The sequence below is a fragment of the Neolamprologus brichardi genome, chromosome 14 (assembly GCF_056152115.1).
Source record: "Neolamprologus brichardi isolate AB-2024 chromosome 14, ASM5615211v1, whole genome shotgun sequence".
NCBI lineage: Eukaryota > Metazoa > Chordata > Actinopteri > Cichliformes > Cichlidae > Neolamprologus > Neolamprologus brichardi.
This window is the reverse complement of record NC_142117.1, coordinates 36170136-36186741: the sequence shown is the minus strand read 5'-3', so window position 1 is coordinate 36186741 and position 16606 is coordinate 36170136. Positions and strand designations below refer to the sequence as shown.

Here is a 16606-nt window from a genome sequence, read left to right as displayed (position 1 = left end):
TCGAGGTTAAAACATGCAGTTACTGGAAGACTGCAGTCACAGAGAGGCAAAACATGTCTTTGCTTAGTTCAGTGTTGAGATGAATTACGAAGGTAAAAGGTAAAAAAGGTTGATTCAGAAGTTAATGGACATTAGAAACTCTGCTGCAGAGGAGGGACACTTTACTTATGAAGAAGTTGTAGAGGTTAACATGATATAGTGAAATAGTATTTTTACTTTGTTTTGCATTAGAAAACTTTTTTTTACATTTTATTTCGGTCCAACCCTGCAGATACCTGATAAACTAAAACCTGTTTTTATGATTTGTACCTTCCATAGTGTGCAAGGCTTTCTTTGTTTTATCTTCCTGTCATTAAAACATGTTGGATTCATCCTCACGAGCAAAAATACATGAAAAAGTTTTTACTCAATTAGATTAAAAACTTAATCGATAGAAATGGATCAAATCTGCTTCTGCTTGTTTTTCTCTCTGTAAATCTGATTCCCATAACTTAATTTCCCTCCGTATTTTCCCATGGCTCTCCACTCTCTACCTGCAGCGACTCCATGTCTGACCGTTACCACAGCCGCTGTGACAAATAAAGATTATGTCTTTAAATTCAGGCTGTGCTGTAGCTGAAAGTTTGAGGGGAGTTTATCTTACAGTGCAGCACGAACGTTTGGACCTGACCTGTATCCTGAGTTCAGTTCATATGTTTATGTATCCTGGCAGAATTTTTTCAGAAAATATGAATGATGCTACAAAAATGTTTTTCATTCATGGTTGGTGGTTTCAGTAACATCATTTATTATTTTTAAGTGTTGGCATGATACCATACACATGTGCTGACACACACAGGTTTAAATGACTACTAAAGATGATCGTTCTCACCTGTGATCTGTTTGCTTGTAATGAGTTTGTGTGCATAAAAGGTCGGTGAGTTTCTGGGCTCCTGCACGTTTCCAGTGCTGCACTGATGTTGGACTTCTCAAAGGATCTGCTGGAGAACATAGTTGAACTTTATAAAACAGGAAAAGGATACGAAAATATAATCAGGGAAATGAGAATGCCGGTCAGCAGAGTTCAAACTGTAATTAAGAAGCTGAAAATGAGTGAAGAAGAAGCCACAACAACTTCATCTGACAAACAGGACTGTTTGAGAAAAAGTGGAGTGGCTGTTAAGATGCACAATGAGGAGGAAAGATGGGCAAATGATTAATGGGTTACTTAATTGTAGAAAAATAAAAGTACGTAGTGATCTAAAGGAGTTTCATGTTGATAGATTAAATAAAATATCCCTGTTCGCCCGTCATGTCTTCTCTCAACTGCCTCCAAGTACCAAATCTTTGCAGCTATGACCTTTAACCTTTCTCAGCTTCTTCAGCCAAAGCTGGGACTTTGTCAAAAAACTGTTCGTGTTTGTCTGCAGCTGTTTGACAGGGAGCTGTGTGTGCGTCAGCTGAGGTACTCGGGTATGATGGAGACCATCCGAATCCGCCGTGCTGGATATCCCATCCGCTACACCTTTGTGGAGTTCGTCGACCGCTACCGGGTGCTCATGCCTGGAGTCAAACCGGCGTACAAACAGGTAGAGTGAGTGCAGGTGTGTTGATGGGTCTAGTAGATGCACCGTATTATTGGGTTTTTTAAAACAACACACCCAGAATAATTTATGTATTCCCAACTCCAGGTACTCCAGCTTCTCATTTTTTTTATTGGAAAATGTGGCAAAAAAGTAAAGATCAAAAAATATTCATCAAATATAAATGAAGCAAAGTTTCTCATCACTGTTGAAGTCCAGTTTCACTGTGTGATTCTTGCATTTGATGCCTGGAAACTGTCCTCTTTTCACACAGCGCAGCTCATATTGTTGTTGTTGGACACGGGACAGATCAGGAGCGTCTCATGATCAGGATGGTTTTTACAGATGGTGTCATGGAAGTTCAAAAGAAGATTGGAATCATGAGTGCATTAGATTTTATACCAGAGCTGTTTTTAGGCGGCCCTCACCTGTCGCTTCTTTCAAAACTAATTTTCTTTGTCTTAATGATTTGACTTAATGACTTAATTAATTTACAGTTGAGTCAATTACATCAGCGGTCCCCAACCTTTTTTGAGCCATGGACCGGTTTATGCCCGACAATATTTTCACGGACCGGCCTTTAAGGTGTCGCGGATAAATACAACAAAATAAAACTAGTACCGGTACAGAAAAAAAGAAGATTTATTCATAACACACGTGAAAAGACCCAGGAAAACCGAGTTAACGATAAAAACGATAACAAAATAACGCTGAAAACCGATAAAAACCCTGAAAACTATACATTTCACACCTGAGCCTCAACTCTCGCGGCCCGGTACCAAACGACTCACGGACCGGTACCGGTCTGAGGCCCGGGGGTTGGGGACCGCTGAATTACATATTCACTGAAATAAATAAAATCACTTAAACTCAAAATAATAAAGAACTAGAAACTCAATACTATAATCAGCTAAAAAACAGAATCAAGTCATCATAGTCAGGCAGTTTTTATTTTTATTACTTTTATTTTTTCTATGCTTCAGTTTAAACATGAACCTAATCTGGTTTGTAGGCGCAGAAACACTAAAACGATTTAACTACTCAATATCTGAAAATTGCAGTTGTCACAATAAAAACCTGACGATGGAGTAACTGCCTGAAAGTTAAAGGAAGTTTAAAAAAAAAAAAAAGAAAGTAAAAGTAAAAAAAAATAATGCGCATCTTTCCATTTTTGTGGCCACACCAATCAGGCAGTTTCAAAAAACACAAAAAGGCTGTAGGAGGAGATCAACAGTTTTATGGTAGAAGCATTTAGCATTCAGCCCCTTTTATCTCAACTCTGAAGTTTTTGTGGTTTAAATAAACAGTTGTTGTCTAACTGTTAAAACCTCCAATTGGACCAAAAGCATTTTTGGGATTCAGTGAAAATCTTTGTGCAGAGCATAATCTTATATCACAGTATTCATCTGTGTAAAACTGGTCTGAGAAAGCTGCGGATCACCTCAGCGTTTACTTCAGTTAAAAAATAATAATAATAATTTGTTGAATCGGAATAAAGTGTTGGACTTATCCGAGCTTGGATAAGTAATTTTGTAGCAGCGGTAGCTTCTTCTTAGAGAAGGTGGCCTGCTGTGTAGCCTCTGTGTGACACGGGCCCAGCGGCGTTGTTATGGGAAGTGAGTGAGTGTCTCTCTTTGTTGTGGGTTTGTGTGTGCGAGAGTTTGTCATGAGGGTATTTTCTGGTGCCACACATGTTTTCACTGTGCAGTTTTTCCCACACTCCCACCAGCTGCCTGTTTTTCTTGGAACATGCATGTTATGTTTCCTCCACCGTGCCCTGTGCCGCTTCACAGGTCATATTTTGTGTGTGTGTGTGTGTGTGTGTGTGTCACTTTGAAAACATTTGTATTTTTAATACCTGACTTTAGGGCTGCCACGATTAGTCGACTATCAAAATCGTCGACGACTAATTTAATAGTCGACGCGTCGTTTGTAAGATCAGGAATAAGTAGTAGGATTTAAGAGTGTAATAATGGACTGAAACAGAAGATGGCAGCACCGCATGTACAAGGATGCCAGCTGCCGTTAAACCCCGAAGAAGAAGAAGAAGCTGTGTCCCAGAATTCATAGGCAGCCCAGCTCAGTTTCCAACAATGGCGGCAGCTAGTTAGTTTTAATATTACTCTTATTATTCTTTCTGGGTCACAAAATAAACGTTTAACATATTTTCAGGCGAGAATGTAGCTGTGTAAACCTCAAATATCTGCTCAGCTTATCAAGACACCACATAGCGTTTTCGGAGACGTCTGTTACCCACTAGCTCGATAGCTAGCCGGGGGCTAGGCTCACTAGAGCCGTGAGAACACCGGACTACCAGCAAATCATTTTCAAACCCACCGCCATCTTTCGCTACTCAGGTTAAACATGATATATAAGTCACTTAGATAACTTAAAAATGTTATTGTTTGGCTTTTTTCAGTATTTTATTTGTTCCTGAGTAAATCAGTTTGGCTGAGATTAAAGTTATAGTTTTTACACAGCTGAATAAACGTCAAGCAGACAGCTGATTATCAGAAGTGTGAGATGCTTGAGAATTTACTCCGGTGTCCTGTTATATTTTAGATAGCAAGGAGTTTATTAAACTTCACCGAAACAATCTGCAAATGTCATTAAAATGTAACAAACTATCACCTTGTCTTTATTTTAAGTTAGCACATACCTTAAACACTTCAAGCTGTAAGCTAATGATAGTTATATAAGAGCAGATGCTGCTGGTGCAATAAGCTGTAGTTTTACGTCCAATGGATGATGATCTGATTAGTCGACTAATTGCAAAAATAATCGGTGACTAGTCAACTATCAAAATAATCGTTTGTGGCAGCCCTACCTGACTTATTGTTGCAGTTAAATACGTGTTGTGGTTTGACCTGCGTTCATTGTGATTAAGTTGATGATTATTTTGCTCAAACTTGGCAAATTCAGTGAAAGTAATTTTGGGTTTTGTTAGAAAAAGAAATTTTATTTCTCAAGCTTTGGACACATTTGGGACTACAGGGATTACCTGCAAATGTAATCCCTGTGATTTAGAAACAGGCTATAGAATTCTTTGAACACTCAGTTTCAGACAGTTTTTTTCTATTCTTTGCTCCATGTGATGTCAGCGAGAGAGGATATGCTTTATATGATCATCTTGGACACACAGCTCTCTGAGCACAGAAGCCCCGCCCTCGTCTTTTTCTGAGGACCAGCCTGTCTGGAGAAAGTTGGTTTGAAGGGTTTAAAGAGCTTGTATGAGATAAATGAGGATTATTTTGGAACTGTGAATCATGCAAATCTACTCTGGTAGAGTCCAGGAATAAAATATATTGGTTGATACTGTCTCTTTTTCCATCAGGAGGACCTGAGAGGAACCTGTGAGAGGATCGCTGAGGCCGTGCTCGGCAGAGACGACGACTGGCAGATGGGAAAAACCAAGATCTTCCTCAAGGTACTCCTGCATGCAGGCGTGTGTCCGCACAGGGAAGAAAGGCCTGCAGGGTGTTGTTCAAAGTCTCAGATTTGTAGGTGCCACTTCACACAGCTGCTAACAGGACCAGTGTGAAACTCTTCACAGGGCTCGCTGTATTTCTAAAAAACACTGATGCCCGGGCTAAACAGCTGGCACAGCACATCGCGTGAACTACTGTTCTCTTATCTTTCCACTGAAATGTTTCCACATTATCCAGAACTTCTTTACATTCTCGTCTCTGACTCGCTCAGCTGTGGTTCATCCCAGCCGTGAATCTGCTCTCTTTGTTTATAGTCCACACGTCTGCTGATGGGAAACACTGCGTGTTTTAGTTTCCAGCTGTCTATCTGCCTACTTTATACAAACATGTATTGCAGATCAGGTCAGAGGTCACGTCTGTTAGCTGGCCGTCCCCACACAGAGGTTAAAAGAACATTTCGTCTGGCTCCACAGTGTCGTTTGACGTGGCGAGCACAGCCTGTCAAAGCATTTTTGTTGTTGTTGTTTATAGTCACTCTGCAGCACAGCCGTTATCTTCATTTTTATGTTTCTGCCTTTTATTTTCTTTACTTCCTGCATTCAAAGCGCTCATCAAAGATTGCTCCTCGGAATAAAATGCAATTTTGGTGAAGGGGGTGGATCTTCAGCCCCTAAATCATAGTGGATATAATGTGACACTTTCACCTTTAAAGTGTTTTAGATTGATAAGTTGGGGGGTGGAGCACTGAGATGTGTTGACTGTGGTGGAGTCGAGGCTCATCTCCCTCAGGCCTCGATGCTCGGCCAGACAGGAAGTACAGCAGGAAGGAGAAAGTTCAGTGGGTGAAAGCAGAGCAGTGCCCACACTTCCCCAAGAGGACGTGGTCAGATCAGCCTGCATGCGGGTGGACAGATGACGGGAAGGAGCTTTGGGTGTTTACATTTAGTTGTGTGTCATGTTAGTTGAAAACTGTCAGATTAAAGCTTGTGTATCCTGCCTGTGTCTTACATTTTATATTTTTAGAAAGCAGATATTTATATTTTGCCACGTTAGCTGGAAGTGACAGCTGCTCTATTTCAGTTAAAGTACACTGACTTCCTCCTGGCTTTTCCTCCAGGACCAGTAGGTGACTTTTGGGGTTTTGAGTAAAATGTCTCAAATCATCACTAAAACTTTCTCAAACTGAGTCAGAGAAACAGAACCGTACGGAGTGTGTTTATTATTCTGTCCAGGATCATCACGACATGCTGCTGGAGATCGAGAGAGACAAGGCCATCACAGACAAGGTCATCCTCATCCAGAAGGTGGTTCGGGGTTTCAAGGACAGGTGGGTCGTCAGCGTTTTTCACAGACTGAGATTTTATTTTATTTTATGCAGCTGCCAGTGATTCTTATCCAGGAGTTGAATTCAAACATCACGCTCTCGGACCGTAGCTTGCAATGGCGTTGTTCTGCACCTGCTTAAAACTGACACTTGCACATATCTCCTGAGTATGACTGTCATCGCTAGCTGCAGTCCGAGCTGGAGCAGTACGCCCTGAGACTGTGAGGACTGGCACAGATACAAGTTGGCCAGGAAGCCAGTCTAACACAAGCCAGGATGAGTCGGGACTATTCGGGGGAAGAGAAAACAGAACTTTCAAAATAAGACAGTGGGGAATTTGCACTATTAAAAATAAATAAAAATGCTAAAGGAGTTACTAATGCTACCTGCACACTTTACACAAGCATGTGTGAGAAACACTTTTATTTCTCATGTTTACTTTTCTGTTTTCTTTGAAAGCAGAAAATAAGACAAACAAATCTCTGTGACTCTCTTTATAACTATTTCTCAGTTTTTTCTCTTTGTATGAACAGTAAAACGAGGTCATATAAATAGTCATTTCTGATTATTTTCAATTTCAGATCCAACTTCCTGAAGTTGAAGAAGTCGGCAGTGCTGATCCAGAAGACGTGGAGGGGATATCAGTGCAGGAAGAACTATGGAGCTGTGAGCATCGAGCAGCAGTTTGAATAAAGTGGAAACAAAATAAAATCAAAGCAAAGACTCGCTGAACTTTCCTCCTCTTTACTTTCAGATGCGAGCTGGCTTTTCTCGCCTCCAAGCTCTGGTTCGTTCCAGGAAGTTGTGCGCATCGTATCACGTGGCCCGTCAGCGAATCACAGCCTTACAGGGTCGCTGTCGCGGCTACTTGGTGCGTCGAGCATTCAGGCACCGGCTGTGGGCCGTCATCACCATCCAGGCGTACACGAGAGGAATGATCGCTCGACGACTGTACAAGAGGCTGAAGGCAGAGGTACACACACACACACACACACAGAACAGTGCACATATACATAAAACTCCTTTTACACACAAGTTTTCAGTTTTAGAGATGATGAGATCACGTTCATGTCATCAGTTTACAAAATCTAGAGCTTGATTTGATATCGTTTCATACGTTGTGATTTCTGTGCTTCTCTTGATTTCTTTGTTAAATTAATGCTTGGCCTCAAAGTGTCATTACATTGTTCACTGTTGTATAAAAAATTAGGCATTCAGAAGCTGCACTGCCCTCTGCTGCTGTGCCGAGGATGTTTTGGCAGTTTTGATTTAGTCTTTAATGGTGGACTCCTTCATTTCTCCTCTCAGTACCGGAGGAGGCTGGAGGCCGAGAAGATGCGTCTGGCTGAAGAAGCCAAACTGAGGAACCAGATGTCTGCAAAGAGAGCGAAAGCTGAGGCTGAACGCAAACACCAGGTGAACAAATTTAACATCTGACAACATTTTTTTTTTTTTGATCAAGGTCTTTTTATTGAACAAAGCATTGCTTCCAACAACAATTACGGCAATAACAACAAACAGTCGTGCCCGCCCAGTTTTGGACATCCCCAGAACATGTGAAATAGGGAAGCAGGCTCTCGTTTGCAACATCTGACAACATTTAAAACATCAATGAAGCAGAGCAGGGAAGTGGATGATAATAATTCATCATCACGTTTAAATTCACTCCTGACTAAAACCGAAACTCCCACAGAGCTGCTTGAACATTTGACAGTTTGTAAAACTGGGTCTCAGCTCTCTGCTTCAGCACTTTTATTATGAAATAAAGCAGCAGGTACAATATTTCCTGCTCCATATTTGAATTACTGGACTCTGCTTGTGCCGAGAAAGATACTGGATTGTTCTGTATTTTTGAGATCTAGTGCAATGTTTCTTTCTTCAGGAGCGTCTGGCTCAGCTGGCCAAAGAGGACGCTGAGCGGGAGAAGAAGGAGAAGGAGGAGGCTCGGAGGAAGAAGGAGATGGTCGAGCAGATGGAGAAGGCCCGCACGGAGCCTGTCAATGACTCAGACATGGTGGACAAGATGTTCGGCTTCCTGGGGACCACCAGTTCTTTCCCGGGTCAGGAAGGGCAAGCCCCCGCTGGCTTTGAGGTGACACGACCAAAGTTTTCCTCTTATTAATGAACCGTTTTCTCATAAAGGCCAAAGATACAGTTACCCAACGTGTGTAATCAGTAAAACTGTGTCCTGTTGGCAAAGGTGTCTGATCAGGAGGACGGAAAATGAGTCCTTAAGCCTCGATCGTTAATGATGCCATCGTCTGTGTGTGTGTCACGTTCACAGGACACGTGAAGACTGCTTACTCAAATACGCAGCTACACATCAGTATGTTGGTCCTATAAAACCTGCAATCAATATAATAAATCTCATCATCCTTGAAGACTTCAGTGTTTGGGTTGATTTGAACTTGCCTGGACTCTCCTAAATCTGCTTTTATTTATATTTCAAAGTCATGCAGGAAAAATTCAGGAGAAAGCTGTGAAGAGAACAAAACTCTTTCTGAAAAGAAGAAAAAAATAAATACAGGATGTGTGTTCGGTGAAAAGTTTCTGGTAGTTTGTGGTGGAGTTATTCACAATATGCCTGTGAAGGTTCTCAGTCATCCAGGTCATTGTAGCCTAAGGCTACGTTCACACTGCAGGCAAAAGCGCATCAAATCCGATTTTTTTGACCCTATGCGACCCATATCCAATCATGCTATGACAGTGTGAACGGCACAAGTCCGATATTTTCAAATCCGATGTGGGTCACTTTCGTATGTGGTACTGAATCCGATACATATCCGATGTTTCAGAAAGCGACTGCTGTTTGATGGTCAGGTCGCATTAAATCCGTCTTTTACGTCACTGACACAAGACAGACGCCAATTATCAGCGCCGGAGAAGACATCGCGAACGCTTCCTGGCCATCCGGTGAAACTGCTGGGAAGACAACGATGGAGAAACGTGAACATTTTATTTGTACTGTATAATCTGCAGATTCTGACAGAAATCTGCAACTATCCTTTGAAGCACCGCTCCTCTAAAACAGCAATAAGGATCATTATTAGGTTATTTACATTATTATGTCAATAACAAAATAACTTAAAGCAAAAATTGGGAAACGTAAAGTCTGAAGTCTTTATATTAAGGGCCATCAGTCAAACAATACTGTTGCTCTGGGTCTAAACAGAGCGCGTTGTGTGTGACGTCTTCTTTTGCGCATGCGGCCGCTTTGAGCGTTCACACTAGAGCGCGTTTGCTGTCGCATTTTATTTGTAGTGTGAACGAGCAGACAAAAAAAATCGGATTTGATCAAAAAATTGGAATTGAGCATCAAGACCTGCAGAGTGAACGTAGCCTAAGGAGCTTGGAAAGAAAAGCGTCTGGACTTCTTTAAGCTGCTTGAAGACGTTTGCTTGAAGTCCAGACGCTTTTCTTTCCAAGCTCCTTAAACAGACATGGCAGATTTACAGGGCATTACAATCAGATATCATGTTGGCAGTTATTTCAAATTATTAGAGATAAGAAGTCATCCATCCAGTGAAATTACAGCTTTAGATAAATACAAATGTGTGAGGTAATTTTTTCTCTAAAAAGAATGACCTGTTTCCAGTAACAGTACTGCAGGAGAGCGTGTTTCTGAGACGCAGTGAGAGATTTGAGGGATTTTTGAAGTTGGAAAATTTGGAGAATTTGAAAAACGTCTGGAAACTTCAGCAGGCAGTAAAGTCTTGTCTTCTCTACAGGATCTGGAGCGGACCCATCACGAGCTGGAGGAGGAGGATCTGGATGAGGCTCTTCCTCTGCCTGAGGACGATGATGAAGAGGATTTATCAGAGTACAAGTTCGCCAAGTTTGCTGCCACCTACTTCCAGGGCACCACCACGCACACCTACGCCCGACGACCTCTCAAACAGCCGCTGCTCTTCCACAACGATGAGGGGGACCAGCTGGTAGGTCTGACCTCTGACCCCGCAAAAGTAAAAATGTATTTTGCAAGCGACTGAAGACGTGATTGATTGTTTTGAAAAAGGCCACACGAGGCTGTCGCTCTACAGCGAGCTTTGCTCGTCTCTCAGGTTTAAGCCTTAAATTAATTTAGACGTAATGAGTGCAGAAAGGTTCTGACTGTGTGCAGCTGTTACAGTCTGTGCTCCATGATGCTGATGACTGGTGCGACTGCTAAGACCTGTCACCAGCCAAGAAGGAACCAATAAAGGAACAATTATTTCACCTGATGAACCTTTTGTTTCCTTGTGCCCTGTGTGTCTGCTCAGGCTGCTCTGGCGGTGTGGATCACGGTGCTGAGGTTCATGGGCGACCTCCCGGAGCCAAAGTACCACACGGCCATCAGCGACGGCAGCGAGAAGATCCCCGTCATGACCAAAATCTACGAGACGCTGGGGAAAAAGACGTACAAGCGAGAGCTGCAGGCGCTGCAAGGGGAGGGAGAGGTGAGGAGGAAGAGTGAACGCTAACATGAGCTAAAAGTGACATTTCCTTTAAAGAAGTTTCAAAATCTAGTTTAGATTAACTGGAGGTTCTGTGATACTGACTATAAAGTATGAACTATTATTCAGTGTGTTCATGTAACTTACCTGTTTTTAACATTTGTTACTTCATATAGTTTCCAAAGATCAGGAATAACAGGGTGCAGGTCACAGTGACTGTGTGATCTCTGTGAGCTGATTTCCTTCTCTCACCTCCAGACGCCTCACTCTGACAGCCACAAGAAAAACAGCGTCCGACACAAACTTGTGTCCCTCACCCTGAAGAAGAAATCCAAGATCACCGAGGAGGTGAGAGAGAGGGAGGGTGATATGAGGCTGGTCTTGTTTCTGTTAATTAAACATGAGCAGTCTGAGACTGAAAATTGTGCTTCTGGTGCAAAAGGAAATCTGGGTTTGAACTTCATGTTAAAAACATGAAGTCAGATTTTATCTCAAGCGCAGATGAAGATATTTTATCAATTTCAAGTCCATTTTGGGTCAAATCCATATATTTGTGAATAATTCTGCTAACAGACAGACAAATTAAGATAATCATGTAATCCAATGCTTTTCAGGTCACCAAGCGCCTTAACGATGGTGAGTACGGTCTTCATGGCAACAGCATGCTTGAAGATCGTCCCACATCCAACCTGGAGAAACTTCACTTTATCATCGGCAACGGGATCCTGAGGCCAGGACTCAGGTAAACAAACAAAGAGTCATGATGTTGTTTCCCAAACTTACACAAAATTACCTTGGATGTAAAAACTGGACATGTGGAGGAAAAAACTTCACAGCGCTGTGGCACACTTTGAAATTTAAAAGTGAAAGTTTAAAATTTTCCAGTTTTCAGTGAAACTTTAATTTGAAGTTTGTTTGTTTTTTAAAAAGCAGATACTTTCAAATGTTCCTTTATCGAGCTGTTGCCCCATAAAAACTTTTGCTTCACATATGGCAGATTAACACAATACGACAGTCTACGGACTCAAAGCTGCTCTTAAATTCAAGATGAATCTCTTTGGACATCTAAGCTGTCATCCTGTTGATTTTTCTTTTAGTCATCATTTTGTCATATTTGCCGTATGTTTATTATTATTATTGTTGTTGTACATTAATATTCATCTCAATGTATAAAGTGACGTGGTTGTGATTTGGTGCTTCACAAATGAACCTGATGTGAATTGAATTTATACATGAAGATGCCGTTGAATGAGTTAATAAAGCCATGCAGATAAAAATACATTTTAAATGGTAATTTAATGAAACGGCATGATTTCTTTTAAAGAGTAAGTAATAGTGCAGAGGCTGGTGAACACTTGTGTGTGTCTGGCTGTGAATGTGAAGCAGCGTTCACCATCAGGACAAAGTGTCTCGACATCCAGTTTCAGTTAATCTGCATTAAACCGCATAAAATGTGTCTCATAAAGTTCTGCTGGGTCTCTGTTAATGTCGTTGATATTTCTGATGTGTGTGTGTGTGTGTGTGTGTGTGTGTGTGTCAGGGATGAGATCTACTGTCAGATCTGTAAGCAGCTGAGTCAGAACCCGTCTAAGAGTTCTCACGCTCGCGGCTGGATCCTCATCTCTTTGTGTGTCGGCTGCTTCGCTCCATCAGACAAATTTGTGAAGGTCAGTACGTTTGTGTTGGTATTTACACATTAGCCATGACGTTACATCTGTGTTTGTTTTGATTGCAGTATCTGAGGAACTTCATCAGCTGCGGGCCTCCAGGCTACGCTCCATACTGTGAAGAACGTCTAAGACGAACTTTTGTGAATGGGACGCGAACGCAGCCTCCGTCCTGGCTGGAGCTGCAGGTATAAACCACAGACTGTATATAAAAGACAGACATGGCCATTGTGACTTCACCCACCGTTTGCTGGAACTGTTTCTTTTTGTGAAATCAACGTCCAGGCCACCAAATCGAAGAAGCCCATCATGTTGCCGGTGACGTTCATGGATGGCACGACCAAAACGCTGCTGACAGACTCGGCCACCACAGCAAAGGAGCTCTGCAACGCCCTGTCCGACAAGATCAACCTGCGAGACCGCTTTGGCTTCTCGCTGTACATCGCGTTGTTTGACAAGGTGGGCACGCACACGGCATCATATGAGCTCCAAGGCATGATACTCCTTTCTAGCACCTGTTAGGCCTCACGCTCTGGAACAGTTTGGATCATCTGGATCTTTCTCAGAGATCTTGTAGCCACTGCAGGGATGTGAACCTCTCTGTTTGTTGGAGAGAAAACCAGCTTGCACCTCTGATCTCGTCCTGCAGGTCTCCTCTTTAGGCAGCGGGAGCGACCATGTGATGGACGCCGTGTCGCAGTGCGAGCAGTACGCCAAAGAGCAGGGAGCTCAGGAGAGGAACGCCCCCTGGCGGCTGTTCTTCAGGAAAGAAATCTTTACGCCATGGCACGAGCCAACAGAAGACCAGGTCGCCACCAACCTGATCTACCAGCAAACCGTCAGGGGCGTCAAGTTTGGAGAATATCGCTGTGACAGGGTGACTACATGTTCTTTATTTTCAAAGAATAGTGTTTAGCAAGTGCATGGGAAACTGAAGCAGTGATTGTAGCAGGCTGGAAACATTTCTGCTCCAAGTGGAGGGAACTGCAAATATTCTGCATTTTTAATGAGGGTAAGAAGTCGGTAACGCTCACGTGTTAGGAGCACTGATTAATGTCAGGCTGGCTGAACAGGACAAACTTTTTTTTTTATTTATTCTGTCTCTGTGTCTCCAGGATGACCTCGCAGAGCTGGCCTCTCAGCAGTATTACATTGACTACGGTTCAGAGATCCTCCTGGAGCGCCTGCTGAGCCTCATCCCATCTTACATCCCGGACCGAGAGATCACCGCCTCCAGATCGGTGGAGAAGTGGGCTCACTTCATCATGGCTGCTCATAAAAAGGTGATTATCACCAGTAAGAAGAAGAGGTCTTTTCAGCCCGGCTTGTAGATGAACGTGATTCTGTTTGTCTTTCAGGCCAACCGCAGCTTAAATTGTTGAAACGCTGAAATTTCATATCCAAGCTGAGATGTTTAGCTTGGACATTATCTGTAGCAGTATGATAAATACGTTTATTTTATATACTTTTTTATTTTCACATGTAAATGTAATAAACATCTCTGTGCTCAGAGCATCTACACCCAGAAGAGATTTGACCCTCAGAAGGTGAAGGAGGAAGTGGTCGACTTTGCTCGCCACAAGTGGCCTCTGCTGTTCTCTCGTTTCTACGAAGCCTTCAAGTTTTCAGGTGAAACTTTTTTTTTTTAAATTAATTTGAACAACTTTGGTGACACTTAGTTAAAGTGTGAAAATACTGAACTGTTTTATTGATTATTGGTAAAATGATTGATTAAGGTTTATTTCAACTATGACTGAAGTTACTCAGTTCAATAAAATTTTATTTATATAGCACCAAGGTGCTTTATATTGTAGGTAGAGATGCAGTAATACAGAGAGAACCCCAACAATCAGACGCCCCCCTATGAGCAAGCACTTGGAGACAGTGGGAAGGAAAAACTCCTTTAAAACTCTTAATAGAATAGAATTCAACTTTATTGTCATTGCACATGTCACAGGTACAGGGCAACAAAATGCAGTAAGGCGCTGCCTTTCCATCATCAGTCATTTCCATCCACTGCTCGCTCCTCCTGTCATAAAGCAGTGCAGCTAGCGAGCGCTACAGTGATGCTCAGCAGTTTGTTTTTATCAGAATCCTTTATTGATCCCTGGGGGAAATTATTTTTCGTTACGGTGCTCCATTATAAACAAACATTAACAGAGACGGACAATACACTAACTAAGAATAGCACAATATATACAGGCATATATATACATAAAAGTCACTTATTAATAAATAAATGAAAAAGAACATGTGCAAGACGGGTGTAGCTGTTGCAGTAAACAGTGTGTTAGGTGGAGGAGTTGTACAGGGAGCCACAGGCAGGAAAGATTTCCTGTGTCTCAGTCTCTCACTGAACGAGCTCCTGTGACTGACCAGCATGTCGTGGAGTGGGTGGGAGGTGTTCTCCAACATTGTCTTTATCTTGGACAACATCCGCCTCTCCGACACCACCTTGAGGGAGTCCAGCTCCATCCCCACAACATTACTGGCCTTACAAATCAGTTCATCGAGTCTGTTGGCATCTGCGACCCTCAGCCTGCTCCCCCAGCATGCAACAGCATAGAGGATCGCACTGGCCACAACAGACTCATAGAAAATCCTCAGCATTTTCTGGCAGATGTTGAAGAACCTCAGTTGCCTCAAAAAATAGAGACGACTCTGGCCCTTCCTGTAAAGTGCTGTGGTGTTTGTAGCCCAGTCCAGTTTATTGTCCATGTGTACTCCAAGGTATTTATAGTCCTCCACAATGTCAACACTGACCCCCTGGATTGAAACAGGGGTCAAGTGTTTCCTGGTCTTCCTGAAGTCCACGATCAATTCCTTGGTCTTTGCTACGTTGAGCTGCAGATGATTCTGACCATAGCCCGGTACTCCGACTCATCATCCCTGCTGATGCATCCAACCACCGCAGAGTCATCAGGAAACCTCTGAAGATGGAGGTCTCTGTGCAGTGGCTGAAGTCTGTGGTGTAGAGGGTGAAGAGGAAGGGGGGGAGGACGGTCCCCTGTGGTGCCCCTGTGTTGCTGAGTACCTTGTCAGACCCACACTGTGGGAGACGTACATATTGTGGTCGTCCTGTCAGGTAATCAACAATCCAGGACACCAGAGAAGCATCCACCTGCATCGCTGTTAATTTATCACCCAGGAGGGTCGGCCTGATGGTGTTGAAAGCACTGGAAAAGTCAAAAAACATGACCCTCACAGATGGGTGTAGAGACGATTGAGCAGGTAGATGATGGCGTCCTCTGTTCCGAGACGAGGCTGATAAGCAAATTGAAGGGGATCCAGATGTGGTCTGACAATGTGTCGCAGCTGGTCCAGGATGAGCCTTTCCAGGCTCTTCATGATGTGGAAGGTCAGTGCCACGGGCCTGTAATCCTGGGGGCCACTGGGACGTGGTGTCTTTGGAATAGGGACGAGGCATGATGTCTTCCACAGCACTGGGACCCTCTGCAGACTCAGACTCAGCATAAACAGTTTATGAAAGACTCCACACAGCTGGGGGGCACAGGCCTTGAGGACGCGGGGACTCACTCCGTCTGGTCCAGCAGACTTGCCTGAGTGAAGTCTCCTCATTTGCATCTCAAAAAATGCAAAAGAGGAGTGCATTTTTTGCCTCGAGTGCTGCAACACATCAGTTTTTCCACCTTCAGTACTGTGCTTCTTGTTGTTGAAGTAGCTCCCTTTTTAGATAAGCTGACATTCCCGGGCTTGTGTTGTTTTTGGGCACTAGGAAACGTGCCTGCATAGGGTTGCTGTAGCATTGATATCATGATATGACGCTTTAATGTTATGTAAATTAGCAGCGGCATTGTTGTAGCACCTCCAGTCTGTCATCAGTGCTTTTCATTCCACTAACTTTGATACAATGTGACACGAAAATAAAGACGGATATTGTTTAAAGCAAAATTATTCTGAATTGTTATTTATATTATATCCTCTTGGTTCTGTAAGTTCTTTTTTAAATTTATTTTGATCTTTATTCTCAGGTCCCAGTTTGCCTAAAAACGACCTCATTGTTGCCGTCAACTGGACGGGAGTTTATTTTGTAGATGAGCAGGAACAGGTCCTCTTAGAGCTCTCCTTCCCAGAAATCACTGCAGTTTCCAGCAGCAGGTGAGTCTACCTGTAGTCACCTGACCAATGACATGATTCTCTGATCTGAGGGCTGTGAGTGAGGAATGAGGGG

General features: G+C 42.9%; 1 protein-coding gene across 2 annotated transcripts in view; it reads left to right on the top strand.

Annotated features, from left to right (window-relative positions):
* The window catches only part of LOC102794317 (unconventional myosin-VIIa-like), a 64806-nt gene that overhangs the window by 33981 nt on the left and 14219 nt on the right, over nucleotides 1–16606 (top strand). For both annotated transcript variants that reach the window (XM_087851249.1, XM_087851248.1), the window contains 18 exons: nucleotides 1410–1568; nucleotides 4897–4989; nucleotides 6223–6317; nucleotides 6896–6980; nucleotides 7069–7287; nucleotides 7623–7730; nucleotides 8197–8406; nucleotides 10043–10249; nucleotides 10574–10750; nucleotides 11006–11095; nucleotides 11362–11489; nucleotides 12288–12414; nucleotides 12483–12602; nucleotides 12700–12873; nucleotides 13064–13291; nucleotides 13530–13697; nucleotides 13926–14043; nucleotides 16407–16533. In XM_087851249.1, the coding sequence (XP_087707375.1) occupies nucleotides 1410–1568; nucleotides 4897–4989; nucleotides 6223–6317; nucleotides 6896–6980; nucleotides 7069–7287; nucleotides 7623–7730; nucleotides 8197–8406; nucleotides 10043–10249; nucleotides 10574–10750; nucleotides 11006–11095; nucleotides 11362–11489; nucleotides 12288–12414; nucleotides 12483–12602; nucleotides 12700–12873; nucleotides 13064–13291; nucleotides 13530–13697; nucleotides 13926–14043; nucleotides 16407–16533 (2633 nt within the window). The remainder of the gene's footprint in view (nucleotides 1–1409; nucleotides 1569–4896; nucleotides 4990–6222; nucleotides 6318–6895; nucleotides 6981–7068; nucleotides 7288–7622; nucleotides 7731–8196; nucleotides 8407–10042; nucleotides 10250–10573; nucleotides 10751–11005; nucleotides 11096–11361; nucleotides 11490–12287; nucleotides 12415–12482; nucleotides 12603–12699; nucleotides 12874–13063; nucleotides 13292–13529; nucleotides 13698–13925; nucleotides 14044–16406; nucleotides 16534–16606) is intronic.